Source organism: Cervus canadensis, chromosome X (assembly GCF_019320065.1).
Source record: "Cervus canadensis isolate Bull #8, Minnesota chromosome X, ASM1932006v1, whole genome shotgun sequence".
NCBI classification, from domain to species: domain Eukaryota; kingdom Metazoa; phylum Chordata; class Mammalia; order Artiodactyla; family Cervidae; genus Cervus; species Cervus canadensis.
The window spans coordinates 114,123,565-114,145,633 of NC_057419.1; the positions used below are offsets into that span (position 1 = coordinate 114,123,565).

At 41.6% G+C, this 22,069-nt stretch overlaps 1 protein-coding gene across 1 annotated transcript; it reads right to left on the reverse strand.

The window, feature by feature from the left end:
• Positions 1 to 9,601: 9,601 nt before the first annotated feature.
• ETDB (embryonic testis differentiation homolog B) lies at positions 9,602 to 9,781 on the reverse strand. The gene has a single exon (XM_043459039.1). It carries the CDS (start codon positions 9,779 to 9,781, stop codon positions 9,602 to 9,604), a length of 180 nt encoding a protein of 59 aa, XP_043314974.1.
• Positions 9,782 to 22,069: the final 12,288 nt, after the last annotated feature.

A 22,069-nucleotide genomic window follows, 5' to 3' on the forward strand; every position in this document is an offset into this window, starting at 1 on the left:
GCTGGAAAATTATTTTTTAATTCTATAGCAGTACGCAAATGTAAATTGTTAGGGTGATATTTGATGTTGTTCAAAGGAAATAATGGAGAAGGAAATGGCAGTCCATTCCAGTATTCTTGCCTGGAGAATCCCATGGACAGAGGAACCTGCCAGGCTACAGTCCATGGGGTCACAAAGAGTTGGACACAACTGAGTGACTAACAACAACAAAAGGAAACAGTAATAGTGTTGAATTATAGAGACTTGTATTTACTATCATTAGCTCAAATAAGAACTGAACAAAGTGACTTAAAAATTGGGTTTTTAGTATAAAATAAAACAAAATGACTTTTTAAAATTGGATTTTGAGTATAAAATGAGCTTAATATAAAAATATTTGAACAGTATATACTTTTATAAAGTAAAGGGTAGCTTTTATTCCACAGAATTCCAACCACTGTACCACTGTCCTTTTAATATAATTGTCCATCCAGTCCTAAATCATATTCCTTTAGGTCATGGTTGATTTTGTTTTGCAAGCCGGATTCATGGCTGCCTGTGTTTTCTTTGTCAGTGCATGTTTGAGACTTCCTGTTGCCTGCAAAACAGGCGAATGCCCATTGTATGTAACTCCAGGGGGCATTTGTCATCTAGGATGAGGTGTGAATGGTGCCTCCAGAAACACAACTCACCTTGCAGTGTCTGAGATTGTGTCCTCTAGAGTTGTACAACTCAAGACCCTGCTTAGAAAGCTCTACAATTTCTGTGTCACATATTTCTTCTCTCCTAACTCTGAGAAAAGTCACTGATATGCCTTCTGTGATGGGTTTAATTTTGCCCCCCCCCAATTCATGTGTTGAAATCCAAACCCCTAGTACCTTAGACTGTGACCTTATTTGGAAATAGGGTTGTTTCAGGTGTAATTAATTAAAACAAGGTCATTCTGGACTAAGGTGGCCCCCTAATCTGATATGACTTGGTGTCCTTATAAAAGGGGGAACTTTGGATACATATATGTACACATGGAGAGTACCATGTGGAGATGAAGGCAGAGATCAGAGTGATGCAACAGAAGCTAAGTGCGATGGTTAATTTTATGTATCAAACTTTACTGAACTATGGGGTACCCAGATATTTTGTCAAACGTTATTCTGCGTGTGTCTGTGAGGGTGTTTTTTGGATGAGATTAACATTTAAATTTGGTAGACTTAGTAATGCAGGTTGCCTTTCATAATGTGGGTGGCCATAATCTAATCAGTGGTTGGCTTGAATAGAACTAAACCATTGACCCTCCTATGAGTAAGAGGGAACTCCTCATAAAAGTAAAAAAGAGAGAGAGACAGAACCCCTTCTGCCTGATTGAGCTGAAACATTGATCTTTTCTGACCTTCAGATTTGGACTGAACCATCAGCTCAGACTCTCCAGCCTGAGCCTACTGACTTTCAGACTGTAAAATTAGACCATCAGCTCTCCTGATTTCTCAGGCCTTTGGACTCAGGATCTCTAGCTTGCTGACTGCTAGTCTTGGGACTGCTCAGCCTCCATAATCACATGAACTAATTCTTTATAATAAATCTGTCTGTCTATCTGTCATTATCCATCCACCCATCATATTGGTTCCATTTCTCTGGAGAATCCTATTACACTAAGGAACACCAAAGATTGACAGCAAATGGTTAGAAGCTAGAAGAAAGGCCTGGAATAGATTCTACCTCACAGCCCTCAAAAGGAACCAAAATTGCCAACCCCTTTATCTTCAACTTATAGTCTCCAGACTACAAGACAATAAATTTCTGTTGTTTAATCTACTGAGTTTGTGGTAAATTAGTATGCCTTTTGACACTAAAAATTACAGAAAAGAATTTTAAAACCAGCCTGATATTTTCCCCTTGTAAAAAATGACATTTCCAGTTGAGAATCGTGGTAGGAATTACAACATCCCATAGGTTAGTGCTTTGTTCTCTCCCTTTCATATCTGTTGCCTTCTTCTAGTAGTTTTTATTTCTTTGTGGGGTTTTTTTTTTTTCTGTTCTATGTCCTGGTATCAGACCTTTTTTCTTCTGCGCCATCCATTCTGATTCTTGATGCTTCTAATAATGTTTCACTTCAGCAATGGCTTTATTTTTTCCTATTTTCACAAGAATTTTGTCAGCTCATTGTTGTCAATTTCTCCCCTTCTTTAATTTCATTTTCTCCATGAGTTGAAATTTCTTACTAGTATTAAAGAAGATTATGACTAACTTCTTCTTATACTATCTGTGAATAATTCTTTTTTCTAGGACTATACTTTCTCTGCTTTTTGAATATCATTGTTGTATTACGTTACTCTCTTACGTCTGTTTCTTTTTTTTTCAATAGTGTCAACCTATCGTTTCATATTTAAACTTTTCTGCTCACTCGTTGTTTAATCACTAAGTCATGTCTGGGAGTTCCCAAGCAAGAATATTGGAGTGGGTTGCCATTTCCTTCTTCAGGGGATCGTATTAAAAAGCAGAGACATTACTTTGCCGACAAAGGTCCATAGAGTCAAAGTCAATATATATATATATATTTTTTTTTTTTCCAGTAGTCATGTATGGATGTGAGAGTTGAACCATAAAGAAGGCTGAGCACCAAAGAGCTGATGCTTTCAAAATGTGGTGTTGGAGAAGACTCTTGAGAGTACCTTGGATTGCAAGGAAATCAGTCAATCCTAAAGGAAATCAACCCTGAATATTCATTGGAAGGACTGATGCTGAAGCTGAAGCTCCAATATTCTGGCCACCTGATGCAAAGGGCCAAATCATTGGAAAAGACACTGATGCTGGAAAAGATTGAAGACAGGAAGAGAAGGGGAGGACAGAGGACGAGATGGTTGAGTGACATCATCGACTCAACGGACATGAGTTTGAGCAAACTCTGCGAGATGGTGAAGGACAAGGAAGCCTGGTGTTCTGCAGTCCATGGGGTCGAAAAGAGTCAGACGTGACCTAGCGACTGAACAACAACAATGAACCAGGAAGAAGACCGTCACCCGACCATGCTGGCATCATGATCTTGGACGTCCAACCTCTAAAAGTGTTAGAAATAAATTCAGTTGTTTATAAGCTTTCCAATGTGTGATATTTTATCATAGCAGCCTGAATGGAGTAAGACAAGCAGACAAAGGAACTCTATCATTGGCCTCCTGCTCATTAACCATCACACTTATCATTTTAAGCCATTCCCAGTTTTCCCCAGACACCTCATGGTCTCTTTTCTGTCTTGACCTTAATCACTTTGCATGAACTGTCCTTTGTCAGTACTAATCATTACCTAGACTCTAGGGTAATGATTAATTTAAACATGTGTACTCTAGCAGCAGTAAATACCAAGATTCAAAAACAACTACTACTAACAAGCTGTACCTTAGGGCAAGATACTATACCTAGTTAAACACTTTTTCCTGCTATAATAGAGAGTAGGTAACAGGACTGAACTCATAGGTTAGCTATAAGAATCTAATGAGGTAATTCATGTAAAGACTTTCAAGAGCTTGGAAATGAAATTAATTTACTCCAATTTAATACAAGGATCCTGATCTTCTCTCTCTGTTTTCAGTAGTATATAACCTAATGCGATGGGAGCTGTTTTGTTACAGCAGTGGAGTCTTTAGTCTAGAACAACAAATAAACACATAATTGAATCGCTATTCTTCTTTCTTCCTGCACAACATTGTGAAGAATATTTAGCATTAGTCAAATGACAAGAGAAATCTACTTTGTTCTTTTAAAATAATAGACTAGATATAAATTGTAAAACATCATTATTCTAAATTTGGCTATTTCAGAGGAGCCTGGTGGGCTACAGTCCATGGAACTGTGAAGAGTTGGACACAACTAAGCCACTAACACTAAGCTAAATATGATAGAGACAAAGATAAAAGTGACAGAGACAGAGAGAGACTAAGATGCACTTTGTTGGGAAGATAAAATCAGTGTCAGAAATAGGCTGGAAGAGAATGAAGTCCATTATATCAACCCACTGTCACACTAATAAAAATCATGAAACTGTTAACTAATATTAAGCAGCAGCACAGCAACCTAAATGCCTAACTAAAAAGAAAAGCCAGAATATCTGGATAGTAGATTTAAACTACATTGTCAAACAATGTTACGAACAAATAAGAAAGCATGTTTATTGAAAATGACATGCCTCTGATGTTACTTTATTTCTATGGTAACAACAGAGGAGAAACATAGTGAAAAAAAACAAAAACAAAACACATGTGACTCCACAGCCTCTTGTGCTCATCAGAGCCAACATAGAAAAGAAAAAAACTTTTCTACCCAAAAAGCTTTATCATTAAAAAATATGATATAAAGTATTACCATATACACTATGGGTTTAATATGAAATAAGTAATTCCATTCAGAAGAATTGTATCATCTTGATATGAAAACATATTGAAAGAAAAAAATTAAAAATTTTATTAACAAAATGTAATGATTTTGACCACTACACTGGCTGCATTATTTTAGTGTTTCTAGCCATCAGGCAGTGAATCTCCACTAGACAAAGGCAGAAGAAAGTGAATAAAGGAAATATCTTGACAGAAATTGTGTTTGGCTACTTTATCATAGGGGCTTCCCTGGGGACTCAGATGGTAAAGAATCAGCCTGTAGTGCAGGAGACCGGGTTCCATCCCTGGGTCGGGAAGATGGAGAATAGAATGGCAATCCACGTCAACATTCTTGCCTGGAGAATTCTATGGAGCCTGCAGGGCTATAGCCCGTGGGGTCTCAAAGAGTCAGACACGACTGAGTGACTAACACTTTCACTTCATCATAAGATGTGGTATTTTTTGTGAGTTTTGAGAATTACTGTTGTGTATTTGTTAGATATGATTCCAAACCCACTTGTTTTAAGAATGAAGCTGTTTTGCTCTGAGAGTGAATTTGTTCACATTAAGGAAGCTGTGTCAGGATGTTATCATTGGTATCTGTGGCTGTCATAGAAGTAGTGTTAGTCACTCAGTCATGTCCAAGTCTTTGCAACCCCATGGACTTTAACCTGCCAGGCTCTTCAGTCCATAGAATTCTCAAGCATACATTAATTCCGCTATTGACTGGCACTGCTGGGTGCTTATCCATAAGAACATAAGGAGGAGCGACTATGACTGGAGAACATTTAAGCTTTAAATACCAAGAGGTGTGAACAGTATCTCCAGAGTGTTTGGTCTGGGCAAGGCAGCTCTTTGCGGATCTAAATAATTCTCTGAAGACTTTGTGTTGAGGGGTGGGCAGGAGTTGGGTAGGGGTGAGGATAAGCTCCCGCCTGGACCAAATGATTCTTTGCCTGCCTGCAGTGGCCTAAGGAGATCGCTTTGGCTGCCAATATAGTGTCTTTCTTTCCTAGCAACGTGCCCTGTCATCCAGTATGGCTTCTACCTTCCCTAGCAACGTGGTCTAGCAACATTTTGCCCTGGCAGCTGGGCATCTGCTTGTAGTTGACTAAGCCCACTCTCTGGAGGGCCTGCTGTAGAAAGGTGCAGCTCCACTAAATTTGGACTTTATTCATCTCCCTCTTTTCTGGAACCATAGTGTCATTACTCTAGTATTGATTTGAACTCTTATTTCTTTATTGGTTTTTTAAGAGACATTATCCTGTATGCTATTGGATTGTGAAATTACTCTATCTCCCGCAGTGAACCTGTGTTACATAAATTGTCAAAGGCAATCTCAGTCTCTGAGCATAATTTGCTGCCTAGAAACAAAACAAAACAATTATGTTTTCCCCAAGCATACATGTTCTCAATAAAAATGACAATGTTTTTCAAAGATGACTTTCATTTCAAAGGTACATATTTCAGAGACTAGTTTTACTGTTTTAATGAAAAATTAAATCTATAACAAAAATAAATATTTTGGTTCTTAATTATGTAACCATGTTTTAAAAAATGTATTCAATGGTTTTTCCATACTCTATCTTAATATTTTCATTTAATTAGTTCTATAAACTCTAAGGGTCTCCCCATGGCTCAGTGGTAAAGAATCTGTCTGCATGCAGGAGCCACAGGAGACACAGGTTCCATCCCTGGGTGGGCAAGATCCCCTGGAGGAGAAAGTGGCAACCCACTCCAGTGTTCTTGCCTGGAGAATGCAATGGACAGAGGAGCCTGGAGGGAAGGGCTACAGTCCATAGGATTGCAATGAGTCAGACACAACTGAAGTGACTTAGCAGCAGGCGCAGCAGCAGCATAAAATCTAAAGCTAATGTACTAAATCACAAATGATCAATATAAAGGTATACGGCTGAAATTTTGTTTAAAAATTATTATTTACTCTATATAATTTGTCACAAACTCCATACACATGTTAAGAGCACATAAGTAGAGGTCTAAAAATATGTTTTTAAAACACAGTTAAAAATATATTTTAATGAATCAATGAATATATGTTGACTCAGTCAGTAAAAGACTGTGTGATCTGGAAAGTATTTAATCATATGGAAACATGGTCACAATATATTTCTGAATTTTAATTCTGGTTAATTCTTGAGCATGGATGCAATTATAGAAGATTCCTTTTTTACATTTTTCACTGTTTAAAATTTCCATTGAAATAAAATGATTTTTAAAATATGAGATATAATTGTCAAGCTATTAAAAACTACAAAATATAAAATTCAAACTGTAAAAATATTTGTAAAATGTAATGTGTTAAGATGAAACTAGCCAGAGACACAAAGAGAGTGGCTGCCAAGCATATCTGCTTTGCTGAAATCTCATTGCTTGCATGAGTCCTGTTATTAATAGGTAGACTGGCAAACCAAATTTTAACAAGAGGCTATAAAGGACTAGGGAAATTCTGAGGATGTAGAGTGGCCTGGGAGAGGGTTTGGGGAACCTGTGAGAGAGAAGACACTGATACCGGGGTGATAAATCTAACAGTAGTTAGGTGAAATTTGGGAAACTAGAGGTTTATTTTTAGCAAGTTTAACTGTGTGATATGTGATATAATCTCTTCTTATCTTCACAAAACTTTAGTAAATATCTCTGTGTCCCTTCCAAGTTTAATTGAAAAATTATCTATGTTGTCATACATTGTCATACATTGCCACATGTAAATTTACAAAGTACAGAAAGAATCTATCAAAGGCAATACAAAATGAGTTCTACAATTTAATATTTATGTGAATGATTGACTCTGAGGAATGACAATTTATTAAATAAATAACTTCATTAAATACTTTTATTCATTTATTAAATAAAACTTAAATACTCAGTAGTCATGTGGATGTGAATATTCTATGACCATATATTCAGCTATAGTTTTAGCTTATTTGAATATAAATAGTAACATAGTATTTAAGAGCACTGATTTTAGGTGAAGCTCTGCTTGGGTTTGAAATCCATTTTTGCAAAATACAGGCTTCTCTCATAGCTCAGTTGGTAAAGAATCTGCCTGCAATGCAGGAGACCCCAGTTCAATTCCTGGGTCAGGAAGATCCCCTGGAAAAGGGATAGGCTACCCACTGCAGTAGTGTGTTTTATCTTAGGCAAATTGTTGAAGTTATTTGAATTATAGCTTCTTTAGCTGAAAGACTAGCTAAGAGTACCTACTCCATAGCATTATTAAAAGGAATATACAGTACCCATGAAGTGTTTGGCACAGGACCTGAGAAATCAATAAATCTTAATTATAATGTAAGCTCCCAACCCAGGAATTGAACGGGGTCTCCTGCATTGCAGGCAGATTCTTTACCCACTGAGCTATCAGGGAAGTTCTTTCAATGAGGGCAGGAATATTATATCTTTTGATCATTGTTCCGTGGCTGGCACACAGAATCATCAAGAAACATTTGTTGAATGAGTTGATGAGTATTGTTATTATCAGTAATTATTTCAAAAATTAAGGTACCAACTTAAATATATCTGGAAAATATGTATACAGGGAATATATGATATTGAAGGAGTTTAACACCTTTTGTCCCCCTGTGCTCTCTCTCTCCAGTTCCTGCCCCTCTCCAGGGGCTGAGAGCCTCTCATTGTCATTTAAGGTCTCCACGGGGGAGTCAGGATAGCAGGGTGAACCAGCCCTAAGTACTCCCTGGTCGGTGGATCATTAACTATCCATTTTTAGGTCTTTAGGCTACAAAACTGACAGCTGGCCACTAAGGTTATAATTTAGCTTCCAGGCAGGACTATGGTCAAATTTATCTCACCTTTCAGTGATAAGTTGGCTATGTTGGACAAAATGTTCCTTCATCTGAGCAAACCAACAGTAGATGCTGCCTGTGGAAAAAGTGGAGGATTGTTTATTCTGTTTGTCCACCCAGATAAATCCTATTCCCTTCTCTCCACAGCTCTGTGCCCCAGAAGGCTGACATCCATACAATGCTGTTCTCATGGTTTTCTTTCTCTCTGGCTAGCAGATACATTGGCCAATGAGAGGCAGCATGCAGAAATTAAGGAGACAGTATGTCTCTCTGTGGTACTGTGTGAGGCACTCTCCAATTAACCTAGTCCTTGAGCCTCACCTGCATCCTGATCCTCTGTTAAAGCTGCATATGGCCTCCACAAACATCTCATGGTAAAAAACTCCTTTAGAAGGATCCCAGCCATATCTCTGTGTGTGTCTCTCTCTGACTCTCTCTTTTTCTGCCAGCCTTTTTGAATTTTGTATTTTCTACCCTTTTCTACCTTTTTTTGAACTTTGTGATTCTGACTTCTGGAGAAACAAATCACGTCCTCCAAGTGGACACAGCCCCACAGCTCCTGCCTCTCAGCTCAACCTGTCCTCCTCTCAGCTTAGCTCCCACTCTGGGTACCCGATTTCCCAACTTCCCATTTCCAATGTACCCCAGTGGGCATCATGGCTTTCCCAGCTCATCTCTTGGGGAGCCATCTTCGCTGGCATCACTTCAGTCTAACAGATTCTGTTCACCCTACTGTGGCCTGAACAGGTGTACTTCACATGGTGCACATAAGGGACCTGAGGATTCCACTTCTTTGGGGACAATGACAAGTAATACCATTAGAAAGCTCTGAATGTATGTTCCCATTTTTAAATGCCTTGTGTTATGATTTTTTATAGTAAATAGAGCCAACAAAGATGATTTGATGCTGCAGAATATTTAAATGATATTCTCATGAGCATCAACATTTTAAAAAGACTGTCTTAAATGCCACCACCCCCCACACCTCATGGCCTGTTCTTAAACAGTGTCTTCTCACCAAGATAAGCAAACAGGTTTTAGAGCGCAACATAGTGGGTGTCTTCCCAAAAGGCCTAGGGGACGAGAGTCTTGGGTTCTTCAGTGACTTAGAACTATATAATGTCCCTTGATTTTTTTTAATTAAAGGTGAAATAAATCAGACATGCAGTGTGATCTCACCATCTCTGCTATGTCTGAGAGCCTCTGCATAGACTGTTAGGATGAACAGAATCCCCCCTCCAGGGTAACCCAGGAAAATTGTATTGGCATAAACACATATTGAGTCAAAAGGGGTGAAAATCCAGCTTTTATTTTAACAGCTGAAACAAAGGAGGAGTTTGCTATTCCAATTTTTTTTTGCTTTTTTTCCTAAAATTATGGGCATGCATAAGCAGGTAGATATTATGACTGTTTGGCAATAGCCAACTCTACCCTGTGTGTGGCTTATGTCAGCATCCACACCCATCTGGACAAATCCACGTCACTTCTGTGCCTCCCCAGTTGCCTATCAAGTAAAAAGGTCAGCACATTTTTGGAGACCCTGTGGGACTTTGGGTGTTTTTCTTCCTTCTTGATGGTCAATGTAGGTGTGTTAGGATTGACTTCAGGGCTTCCTTTATCCATGAATGGTTGATGTCACAGTCTTCAGCAAGAGAGTACAACCAAGAAGGCCTGAAAAAGATGATGAAATACACTTAATCCAGTGGACCCAGGGGCTTCTTCCCTTCACAATCACACACCCACCCACCCACCCACACACACACACCCACACACACACACACGTTCCCAGCAGTGCTCATAAGAGATTGCTTTGGGGTCTCGTCTGACTTGTCCAAGGTTACACAGAGCTGGGATTGGAAATAACCAAGCCTGTATCTAGAGCCTGTGCTCCACATCACTTCTCTATAGAGCAAATGACAGTTTCATAACATCCCCCACTTGTAGGGTTGGAGTTTATCAGGTGGACTAGTATGGTGATGGTAAAAAACAATGTTACTTTACCTCAGTATGTCCAGATTGCTTATCACCCAGATGACTCCGGTTTCTCTGAAAGGAGAGTCCTGAAGAGACTGCAAGAAGTTAGCAGGAGTATTCTCTCTCTTTCCCTGTCTTATCCCTTGTGTGAGAGCCTGGTTGATCAGAACCAGGAGGAGTCATGATGACTCACAATGCCTCTCAGAACTTTTTTCCTTCGGTGCCGTGGATACCACCAGCTAGGTTATCTCTGGTGCGAGGCTGAACAGTGAGTGACTGAGAGGTGCTAGAAAAAGGGGAAAATACTACCCATATTTGGGTACCATCTTCATATCTTCTCCCTGGAAGGATACTCAGTTCTCTCGGCCTTAGTGATCTTTCCTGGCTCATTCAAAATCTCTCCCATGAAACGTTTCCTGGGTTAGGAGTTAAAACACCCATTGCATATCCATAGGTCTCCTGGGCAGTATTCAGCAGTTTTGGCCTCAAGTGCCAAACAGGAACTTGGCCTCAGGTAGAATTTTCTGCTTCTGTCTCAATCTCTAGATACAGCCTTGGCCACAACTCTGAAATGTACAATTCACGTCGTAAGTGGGGTGTCTAATTGTAGAAATTTTGACTATGAGTAGCCATACTTCTCATGCCCTATTACCTTGCAAGTCTTTGATACAGAACAACTATATAGTTGACATTGATGAATGATCCAAGTGGGTATTGTTTAGTGTCATGACATGGGTTCTCACAGGCTGTAAGAGGGGTAATTGTGTGGACAGGACTCTGTTGGTAGTGGTGGTAGTGTTTTTTGTTTTTGTTTTTATAGTGCTTTCCTAAGAATCTAGCACGAGTATTATGAAGAAATTTGATATATTCCTACACTGGTGACCCTACTGTTGTCAGTTTCATGTGACAACTGAAGAAACTGAGGCAAGGAGGTCTGTGAGATGGACCCAGGTCACACACACCCTTCTTTGAGAGGCTCTGTCTTTCAGATTTCCTCCCATTTCATATAGAGTCATGGAAAGAGACTAAAATAGTGTGTTCAGTGTCTAAAAGAAATTGAAGAGGGATAAGAGCTATTATTAGTGTACAATATTTTATTAACAAAAAGGTAGCAAACTTGTCTTTTTCTTAGGTATTGCCTTCCTGGAGTATTCAGGGCAAGTAGATCAGGAAAGATTGTTGATATAAGTTAAACACATAAAAAATAGATTCTGCATATGCTTCTAATAATTAGGAAATATAATAGAAATAAAATATCCTATTCAAATGGTATCAAGCAGTATAAAACATCTACAAATATAATTAACTTTTTAAAAGACATACGGAAAACTTACATGAAACTTTTTATGAACTTCCTATGTGGACACTTTATAATATTTTTAAGTAACTTTCTTTTGGAAAGGAAGACTAATTTTTGGAATGATATCAATTCTTCCCTAAATTAATCTATGAATTCAGTGCAATCTCAGTCATAAATCACAAGATATTGATTGTGTGTGTGGAACTGAGGGACTAGATTATAAAAATACCTTGAAGAGAAAATGTGAGGGATTAGTCTGGGGCGGGCATGTGATGTCATACAGTATATTAAAATTTACTCTATAGAATTAGCAGTTGAAACAGGAATTAATAAATATGTTAATGGAAAAAATAGAGATTCTAAAAATATTTTCATATATATGTGGGAATTAAATGATAAAGCAATCAGATGTTGCCTCAAGGCAGTATTTCATGACTGTGTGTGTGTGTGTGTGTGCATGCATGTGCGTGTGCATGCGCATGGGCATGTGTGTCTGTTAGGGAAGATGGAAATGCAGAGGGGCTTCTGGAACCACTTGGTATTTTTCCTACTGGTAATTCTGGATTCCATCATCTTTCACAGGTTTTCTCAGTTGTGTTCTCTTGCTGAAGCCCATCTGTGGCATCAACCAGTCATGGATAAAGGAGCTTCTGAAGTCAGTCCTAGAAGGCCCACACCCATCGTCAGAAGGATAGCAGATGAATACCTAAAACCCACCGTGGCCTCCAGAAACATCCTGATGTTTTTACTTGATAGGCAACTAGGGAGGCACAAAAATGATGAGGCGCTGACAAAGTGGCTGTGGGGGCTGACACAAAACACACCAGGGTGGAGCTGGCCTTTACCTAAGCACCATGTGACTTACCCGCCTACAGCCCCTAAGGATTATGGAAAACACTCGAAAATGGTGTGGATCAACAAAACTTTCCCCTGTTGGGACCATTAAAATTGAAGCTGTGTTTTCACCTCTTCTGGTTTGATGTGTTTTTTGTTCATGGGCTGCCTGTACCTCTGACCCTTCTCCCTGCTACCCAAAGGTCACAAACATGTGAAGTCTGGTTACTCACCTTTGGAGAATGTTGACTCACTTAGAGGCTGGGGGATTTCAGTTTAGAGGGGCCCTCTTGAGAGAAGTTGGAAAATCTGTTGCATTTACATGTGAAAAATGCCCTCATTAGTATTAGGGGGGATTAGGGTTTCAAGAAGGCCACTTGGGGGTCTTGATTTGTCTCCCCTGAGGTTCGAGGGAGACAGTGGGAAGAAGTCAGAACCACAAATAAATTTAAAATGGGAGAGACTGGGAGGATAGGGGTTGTTCTCTGTGTGGAAGCTGTATGTCAGGGAACTACATATGTACATTATCATACATTTGGAACTACATACATCAAGGCACAGAGATGTGGTCTTTATTTTTTTTTTTTGGATGTTTATAAGGAATCTGCATTTTATTATTTTTTTTAATTAATTAATTTATTTATTTTTTCAGTGGGTTTTGTCATACATTGACACGAATCAGCAATAGATTTACATGTATTCCCCATCCCGATCCCCCCTCCCACCTCCCTCTCCACCCGATTCCTCTGAGATGTGGTCTTTAAAGTAGCTATGAAAAACCCTGTCAAGGGAAAAAATTTAAACAGTCAGATTTCAACAGCTGCTAAACTTCACCCCATGGACAAAGGAGCCTAACAGGGTTGCAACATGGGGTTTACAACATGGTGTTGCAAAGAGTAGGACACAATTTAGTGACTAAACACCACACTCCCACAAACTTGACCCAGATAGGGGGACTGGTTGTGACCTTGACCTCTTGTTCTTGTGTGCAACAGACCCTGGGGGACAAGTAGGTGAAAAGGGGGAGGGAAGCAAATGCTGACTGAGCCCCAGTGGAAGCATCATACTACACCCTGCTTTCCTTTCCTACTGCAGGCTGCAGCCTGGGCCAGGCCTGAGAAGGGAGAGGATTAGACACTGAAAGAAGATTAGAGTTGTGATTATTACCTTGAACAGGACGTATAAACTACTGAACACTGATTGTGTGGAATGCTAAAGTCACCAAAGACATTCTATTATCTGAGAGTGCTCCAAAAAATCATGAGGCTGACCCTGGGACTGATAATGGGGAGCAGAGAAAGAAGAACCCAAGGGTATTGGGAGGGGTTAGAGAACAAAATTACTGGGTTTTTTTTTAATGGAAAAAATGATTGTTTTCTCTTTATCACAGGGCCTAAAGAAAACACATTTTTACATAAGGAACAACATGAATTTATTGTTTTTACCAACTGAATGCTATAGTAAAGATAGATTTCAGCTAATTCAAGTGATACAGAATTAACACAGCCAAGTTAACGTGAAGCATGACATGAATCTATGCTTATGGCAGTGGTAACTTTGAACCATGTCATTAAATAAAAGAACAGAAGGATGAAATCTTATATAAGGCCATTTAACTTAAACAATGATTCTGGAAGTTTACAATTAAAGATCATTAGTAATTAAAAAGGCTTCACTTAAATCACTTAGATTTAAATTTAAGAAAATTTATCATTTAATTGCATTCATGTATATCAGCATTCTTAGAAATAGAACACAGTTTAATTTCTCTGCTTTGTAAAACTAAAATATGTCTTGATCACTCAATAGTTAGAAAATAAAAGACTCCATTGGGCTTTGGTTTCCATATAGATTTATTTTGTGTGGACAACAGTGACTTTTCACCATTTCCTTTCCAGTAATTCCATGATTCTGAAAATGATTTCATTCATTCATAGCAAAAAGTTCAGCAAACCTTTTAGTACTGTTAACATTTTCACATATGTTTGGGGATATGTGCTGAGTTGCTCAGTCATGTCCGACTCTTTGTGACTCCATGGACTATAGCCAGCCAGGCTTCTCTGTCCATGGAATTCTCCAGGCAAGAATACTGGAGTGGGTTGCCACGTTCTCCTTCAGGGGATCTTCCCAACCCAGGGATCAAATCCAGGTCTCCCGCATTGCAGGTAGATTCTTTACTGTCTGAACCACCAAGGAAGCCCAAGAACAGTGGAATGGGTAGCCTATCCCTTCTCCAGGGGAAATTTCCAACCCAGGAATTGAACTGGGCTCTCCTGCATTGCAGACAGATTCTTTATCAGCTGAGCTACCCAGGAAGCCTATAATAAGGTTTAAGAGGTGAATAATCAAATCTCCAATACTGTACATTTTATCACTGCTGTTAAAATACCATTGTTTGATTGGTAAATTATAAGTAATTTCTCCCCGGTGTCTCTCTGCTTCATAACCACCAAACACAGGAGGTTTTTAGTGCTAGATGAACAGTTTATTTTAAAAGAATATAATGCAGGAACAGCCAGAAGAAAGATGCATAGGCCCAGGTATGAGGAAAGGACACAGAGCTTCTGTGCCCTCACCAGGCAGGCCACTCTCCCTGCATCTCCATGGGTTCACCAATCTGGAAGCTCCAAAATTATTGCGTTTTGACCCCTACTTGCTCTACATAATCATTCCACAGACATGAGAATGGCAAAGCCCAAATCCAGGATAGTGTTTACATGAGGGACAAATGGAGCCACTGTGTTTGAAGTTTTATTTCCTTAGCTGGGAGGTGAGTATACAGACATTTCTCTTACTGTTTCCCATACATTCCATACATTTCCATATTCCTGAGGTACTTCATCAATAGAGGACATGAACCAAGGCCAGTTGGAAGTGCTATTTATATTCACAGGTTTGTCTCAGGGTCTACTTTCCAGAAATGGACACACAGAGACCTTATACATCAAAAATGCAAGCAGTCACACCCAAGAAAAAAATAATGGTATAGGCTCTATCTTTCAAATATTGGTGGGAAATAATTTGGAACCTAGAATTCCACCTCAGCCAAACATTTGAGTATGAGAGTAAGTTAAATGCATTTTTCTTGTATACAGTGTCTATGTATGCATTTCCAGTAAGTAGACCCTGAGACAAACCTGTGAATATAAATAGTTTACTTGAGAGGGAACCTTAGAGTGTGTGGGGAAGTGAAACTTAGAAGGAAGGCAGCCAATTAAGAGGGATGATCTAGCAGGTGAGCACTAGGGGCAACTGGAGCTTATTCGTAGAGGGAGTATGATGGGAGACTATGTAGAATGCACCTCAAATCCACCTCAAGTATGGGACAAGGAAGCTGGAGTATGCAGCCACGAAAACCCCAACCATTATTTAACAAAGCTACTTCCAGGGATAATAAATCTCTCACACTTCCAACTGGCTTTGGGTCACATCGAGCATGTGCCAAGGGTGAGGAGAAAAACCCTGAAGTGGAGAGTCCTGAGTGATTGTAGAAAGCAGCCTAGTGGGTGTTGAGGTGAGACCTGGCTTTGAAGAACCAGAATCAAAATACATAAGCCAAGGTCAGAATCTTTTTGACATTGTTTGCAATACTCTACCCACTGTTTGTGTAAAATTTTCAATAAAATGGAATTACACTTCCTCTCTTGAGCTGAGCATGTATTCAAGTTTCAGGAACCCCAGTTCCAGAGAATTGTCAGATGAGTTTTCAGCTGCCTATGGGTTTTCCAGGTAGCTCCATGGTAAAGAATCCTGCCAATGCAGGAGACGCTGGAGACATGGGTTCGATCCCTGGGTTGGGAAGATCCCCTGGAGAAGGAAATGGCAACCCGCTCCAGTATTCTTGCCTGGAGAATCCCATGGACAGAGGAGCCTGGCAGGCTACACAGTCCATGGGGTTGCAAAAGAGTTGGAAACCACTTAAAGACTAAATGACAACAACAACAAAGGAATGTTTACATTATAGACCTTAAAATCTTCTCCCAGGGAAAAAGAGAGCAAGACCTCTGTGGTCCCTCCTGATTGAAAATGTCCTGGGTGAGTAGGCACGGGTCTCTCCCTGGGATTTTATGACGATCTTAGGCCACAGGTATCCACAACTCAGTTCTTGTCATCCAGTCTAGAGGGCCCCAAGGTAGGTATAACATGTCATGTCCTGCCTGAGCGGTTCCTCAGCATGCAGAGGTCAGAGAAGCTCCCCTGGTCTCCCATAGCACTTGGAACTTTATAGCCCCATTATTAAACTCTGTGTTAGAGAATGAGTGTGTGGGAGTTTAAAGAATGAGTGTGTGAGGTACTCCCACTTGGTTATGGTCACTGCACCACCTACCCGTATACTGTCTCCATGGTGTTGTTATCAAAAGTGGGGTCCAAATGCTCACTGCTCTGAAGGCAATAAAGAGGCAAGGTTGGTGGAAAGGAGTTTATTTCAGAGGCTGGCAATAGAGAAGGGTGGGGCACTCCTGTCCGAAGGCTGACTCCCCACCACTGATAATCAGTGGGCAAGAGTTTCAGGGATGTATAGGCAGACAGATGGGGCTACATGCAGAAACAGCACAATCAGCTCTAACAGTAATCTTGAAATTTGTCGTGCAGTGGACTGATTGGCTTCAACTTTATTGTCAGTTCCAGGGTTAGTTTATTCCCATATCTTTGAGACCAGTTCTCAGAATTGTGGCAGCTTAGGTCATAGCAGCAGTTTTGTCATTGTGTACTTAACTTCTTCCACCTGGTTGGGGTTTCAGTATACCTACAAGACAGCTCAAAGGATATGGCTCAGACTGTTCTCTATAATCCTTGAGGAGGAAATAAAGGTCCTTGACTTTTGACTAAGTTAATATTATTATGTCCTTTTAGCTGTTTTATTTTGCTCTTACATTTTCTCACTTCTCTGATTAAGTTTATTCTTTGACTAAAGTTTTTCTAAAGACAAAAGATAGGTGGAAGACATGGAGTTGGGGGAAAGGACTATAGGGTCCTGCTCCATTTCAGTGTGTATACCTCTCTCTAGAGATTCTCAGAAATGCTGTTTTGGGTGGTGAGCAGCTTTTAAGGAAATGAGTTCGATGAGCAGATGGTCAGTGACATTTGGGGTATTGTTATCAACTAGACTCCATTTCAGCCTAGGACAGCCACAGGTGGCAACAGATGGCCTTCCCAAGCATGTGATGGGAATCCAGGAATGAATCTTTGTCATCATTCGGATGTGGCTTGGATGACTGGATCCACTCCTGCTCGGCCAAGTGGGTGTTGTCTTCCCTCAGCTATTGGAGGTTCTCTGAGCTGTCACCATCCACAGACCAGGGAGAGCTTGGGGCTGGTTCACCCTCCCACTCTAACTCTCCCAGGGGGACTCGTGGCAAAAAGAAGTGCCCACTCTGGATGGAGAGAACCCAGATTTGGGGAAAGAGACATAATGGGAAGGGGATGTTAAACATCCTCAATAGAAAGTTAAGATCTACAGGACAAAAATCAAGAGAAAACTTTGGGAGTCTTGGAGGACTTTTCACATCTGCTTTCCATTTGGGATCAGCAAGAACAAACAAACAAACCAATGCACACTCATAAACAAACAGGCTAGTTGGATGTTTGCTCCTGACTGTAAACTGAGGCAATACTAGGGTTCACTTTAAGTATTTTTTCACGCTAAAGAATATTACTGTGGCTGCCTGATGTCCAATGTCACAAAACTCGTGTTTCATATAATTTGAATTTTTTTTACTTGTGGATAATTCTGGAATAGCCTGGTCCACAGGAGATTTTACACTTGAAGATCATGAGATCACCAAGCATTGTTGCAACTCAAGCAAGTGGAGACAAATTTGCTGTCACCTTGTTGGTATGAGGCAGCACACAAGCCCACATCTCCTCTCTCTCCTCACACAAGAAAAATTAGCATTTTTAAGAAGTTGTGCCATCCTATTTCAGACCTGAGTTTGCATTTGTGTTTGCTTGAGTATTCTTTTATATCCCCCCTTTCACATTTCAAAATGTTCTTTAAGTGGCCTTTAAGACATTTCAAGTATATTCCTAGGCACTATTTCTTTTGAATTGCTTTTCTGAATTGAGTCATTAACAGTAGGATCTATTTTAATTGATTATTTACTGAGTTATATGAAAGTGTGTATGGAATATATATTAATTTTGTACTCAGCTATACAAATGAATTCAGATATAACCTGTAATGGTTAGTTTTCCCTCTTTCAATTGGTTAATGTCTTAGTTACATTTTCCGCTTATTCTCATGTATGGAAATGTATACCATCATATTGGGAAAGCATCAAACACCACTTTTGTCTTTTGGTTTCTATACTGATAAACTTCTTTGGTCTTTTAGTATACCAGATTAAGAGATTTTGTATCATTTGACCCTCTTCACATTGACTGGTCATGGTACATTACTCCTTGAATATGCTACTCTGAACTATGTTGACTAATGTTTGGTGTGGTGAAAAGCAACCACACCTACAACCAGCGGTGCGATACTTCTCCAGCTGAGAGATGCATGGATAAGTAAGAAAATGCATTAAAAGAACTGCACTCAAGTGGTGTCCCAGTCCGAAGGTGTGCAAAGGATACCCTAGGGCAGAGGGGCTTGCAAGCTAGCTAGCTAAGTTGCTTCAGTTGTGTCTGACTCTTTGCAACCCTATGGACTGTAGCATGCCAGGCTCTGAGGAGAATCTATAGGATTCTCCAGGCAAGAATATTGGAGTGAGTGGACAAGATGGGTTGAAAAGGAAAGACTGTTCAACTCCAAGAAGAGGAACTGTGTTCTTTTTCACGTGCTGTGGGCCCTACAGCACAAAGTCTAGGTTGCTGCTGTTGTTCAGTCGCCCAGTCTTGTCCAACTCTTTGTGACACCATGGACTGTAGCCTGCCATGCTCTTCTGTCCATGGAATTCTCCAGGCAAGAATACTGGAGTGGGTTGCCATTTCTTTCTCCAGGGGATCTTCCCAACCCAGGGATCGAACCTGTGTCTCCAGCATTGCAGGCAGATTTTTTACCACCTGAGCTACCAAACGTGATCCACTGGATGAGGAAATGACAAACTACCCCAGTATACTTGCCAGGAGAATCCCATAAACTTTACAAAAAATAAAGTCTAGGGCTCCTCCCCTGATTCCAGTTCTTAGCCGGGGGCCCGCCTTGGAAACCTTGGCCCCGCCCCTTTGATTATGGCCCTGCCTCTTCAAGGGCGCGTTCAGTCGCTCAGTCGTGTCCAACTCCTTGCAACCCCATGAACCGCACCAGGCCAGGCTTCCCTGTCCATCACCAACTCCCGGCGTTCACCCAAACCCATGTCCATCGAGTTGGTGATACCATCCAATCATTTCATCCTCTGTCATCCCCTTCTCCTCCTGCCCTCAATCTTTCCCAGCATCAGGGTCTTCTCAAATGAGTCAGCTCTTCCCATCGGGTGGCCAAAGTATTGGAGTTTCAGCTTCAACATCAGTCCTTCCAATGAACACCCAGGACTGATCTCCTTTAGGATGGACTGACTGGATCTCCTTGCAGTCCAGGGGACTCTCAAGAGTCTTCTCCAACACCACAGTTCAAAAGCATCAATTCTTTGGCACTCAGCTTTCTTTATAGTCCAATTCTCACATCCATACATGACCACTGGAAAAACCATAGCCTTGACTAGACGGACCTTTGTTGACAAAGTAATTTCTCTGCTTTTTAATATGCTATCTAGATTGGTCATAACTTTCCTTCCAACGAGTAAGCGTCTTTTAATTTCATGGCTGCAGTTACCATCTGCAGTGATTCTGGAGCCCAGAAAAATAAAGTCTGCCACTGTTTCCACTGTCTCCCCATCTATTTGCCATGAAATGATGGGACCAGATGCCATGTTCTTAGTTTTCTGAATATTGAGCATTAAGCCAACTTAATCACTCTCCTCTTTCACTTTCATCAAGAGACTCTCTAGTTCCTCTTCACTCTCTGCCATAAGGGTGGTGTCATCTGCGTATCTGAGGTTATTGATATTTCTCCCAGCAATCTTGATTCCAGCTTGTGCTTCTTCCAGCCCAGCGTTTCTCATGATGTACTCTGCATATAAGTTAAATAGGCAGGGTGACAATATACAGCCTTGACATACTCCTTTACCTATTTGGAACCAGTCTGTTGTTCCATGTCCAGTTCTAACTGTTGCTTCCTGACCTGCATACAGGTTTCTCAAAAGGCAGGTCAGGTGGTCTGGTATTCCCATCTCTTTCAGAATTTCTCACAGTTTGTTCCACAGACATTCACGATGGTGTGATCACTCACACTCAGCTAGAGCCAGACATCCTGGAATGTGAAGTCAAGTGGCCCTTAGGAAGCATCACTACAAACAAAGCTAGTGGAGGTGATTGGAATTCCGTTGAGCTATTTCAAATCCTGAAAGATGATGCTGTGAAAGTGCTGCACTCAATATGTCAGCAAAGTTGGAAAACTCAGCAGTGGCCACAGGACTGGAAAAGGTCAGTTTTCATTCCAATCCCAAAGAAAGGCAATGCCAAAGAATGCTCAAACTACTGCACAGTTGCACTCATCTCACACGCTTGTAAAGTGATGCTCAGAATTCTCCAAGCCAGGCTTCAGCAATACCTGAACTGTGAACTTCCAGATGTTCACGCTGGTTTTAGAAAAGGCAGAGGAACCAGAGATCAAATAGCCAACATCTGCCGGATCATCAAAAAAGCAAGAGAGTTACAGAAAAACATTTATTTCTGCCTTATTTACTATGCCAAAGCCTTTGACTGTGTGGATCACAATAAACTGTGGAAAGGGCGCATTAGCCACGCCCATTTCCCCTTCGCGGGGCGGAGCCCTGATCATCTCCAAACCTAGGGAGGCTGCCCCTCACCACCACTGTTGCGCCTGCGCACTTCAGATCACCTGTCTCGTGGGCGGAGCCCACACTACTTAAGACTACTGCATTCTGTGTCAGGAAACCTCGGACCCGCCCCTCAGATTCGGACCCCGCCTCCTCGGGCGGGCGTTAGCCCAGACTCCTTCCTTATTCCCGCCCCGCCCAACTCAGCCCGAGTGTCACGCCTGCGCAATAGCAACCACCAGGTCCTGTGGGCGGAGCCCAGCCCCGCCAGTTACCGCCCGTGGCTCCGCCCACCTGGGACCGGGCCCACCTCCGCACACACGCACTTCCCGCCACGCCTCTTCGCCGCCCATTGCTGAGTCCAGTGGAGCTCGGAGAAGCAAGCAAGACGCGATGGACGGCCGAGTGCAGCTGATCAAGGCCCTCCTGGCCCTGCCCATTCGGCCCCAGACACGTCGGTGGAGGAACCCGATCCCCTTCCCCGAGACGTTTGATGGCGACACCGACCGGCTCCCAGAGTTTATCGTGCAGACGGGCGCCTACATGCTAGTGGACGAGAACCTGTTCACCAACGATGCCCTGAAGGTGACATTCCTCATCACCCGCATGACTGGGCCAGCCCTGCAGTGGGTGATCCCCTACATCAGGAAGCAGAGCCCCCTCCTCAACGATTACCGGGGCTTCCTGGCCGAGATGAAGCGGGTGTTTGGATGGGTGGAGGACGAGGACTTCTAGGCCTGGAGCGCCTCGGGTCTGGGGGCGGGTGCTCGGGAGAGGGTCCGCCGCGCCAGTCGCCGCCTCCCAGATCGCCACAGGCGTCCTCCCGCCGTGTCCTCCCTCACCTTCGGGTGGCTGCGATCTCCCCCGTGCTCGTGTCCCTTCCCGCGTAGTGCTTGCCTTTGTTCCAGGAATAGCTCTCCAGGTTCCCGCTGCTGTGGCCGCCCTCGGGCCAGCCAGGCCTCTCCCCTGCACACTTGGACTCGG

What these genes read in the sequence shown, in the direction of transcription:
- ETDB (XM_043459039.1), bottom strand. Translation starts at nt 9,781, where the DNA reads ATGGATAAAGGAAGCCCTGAAGTCAATCCTAACACACCTACATTGACC.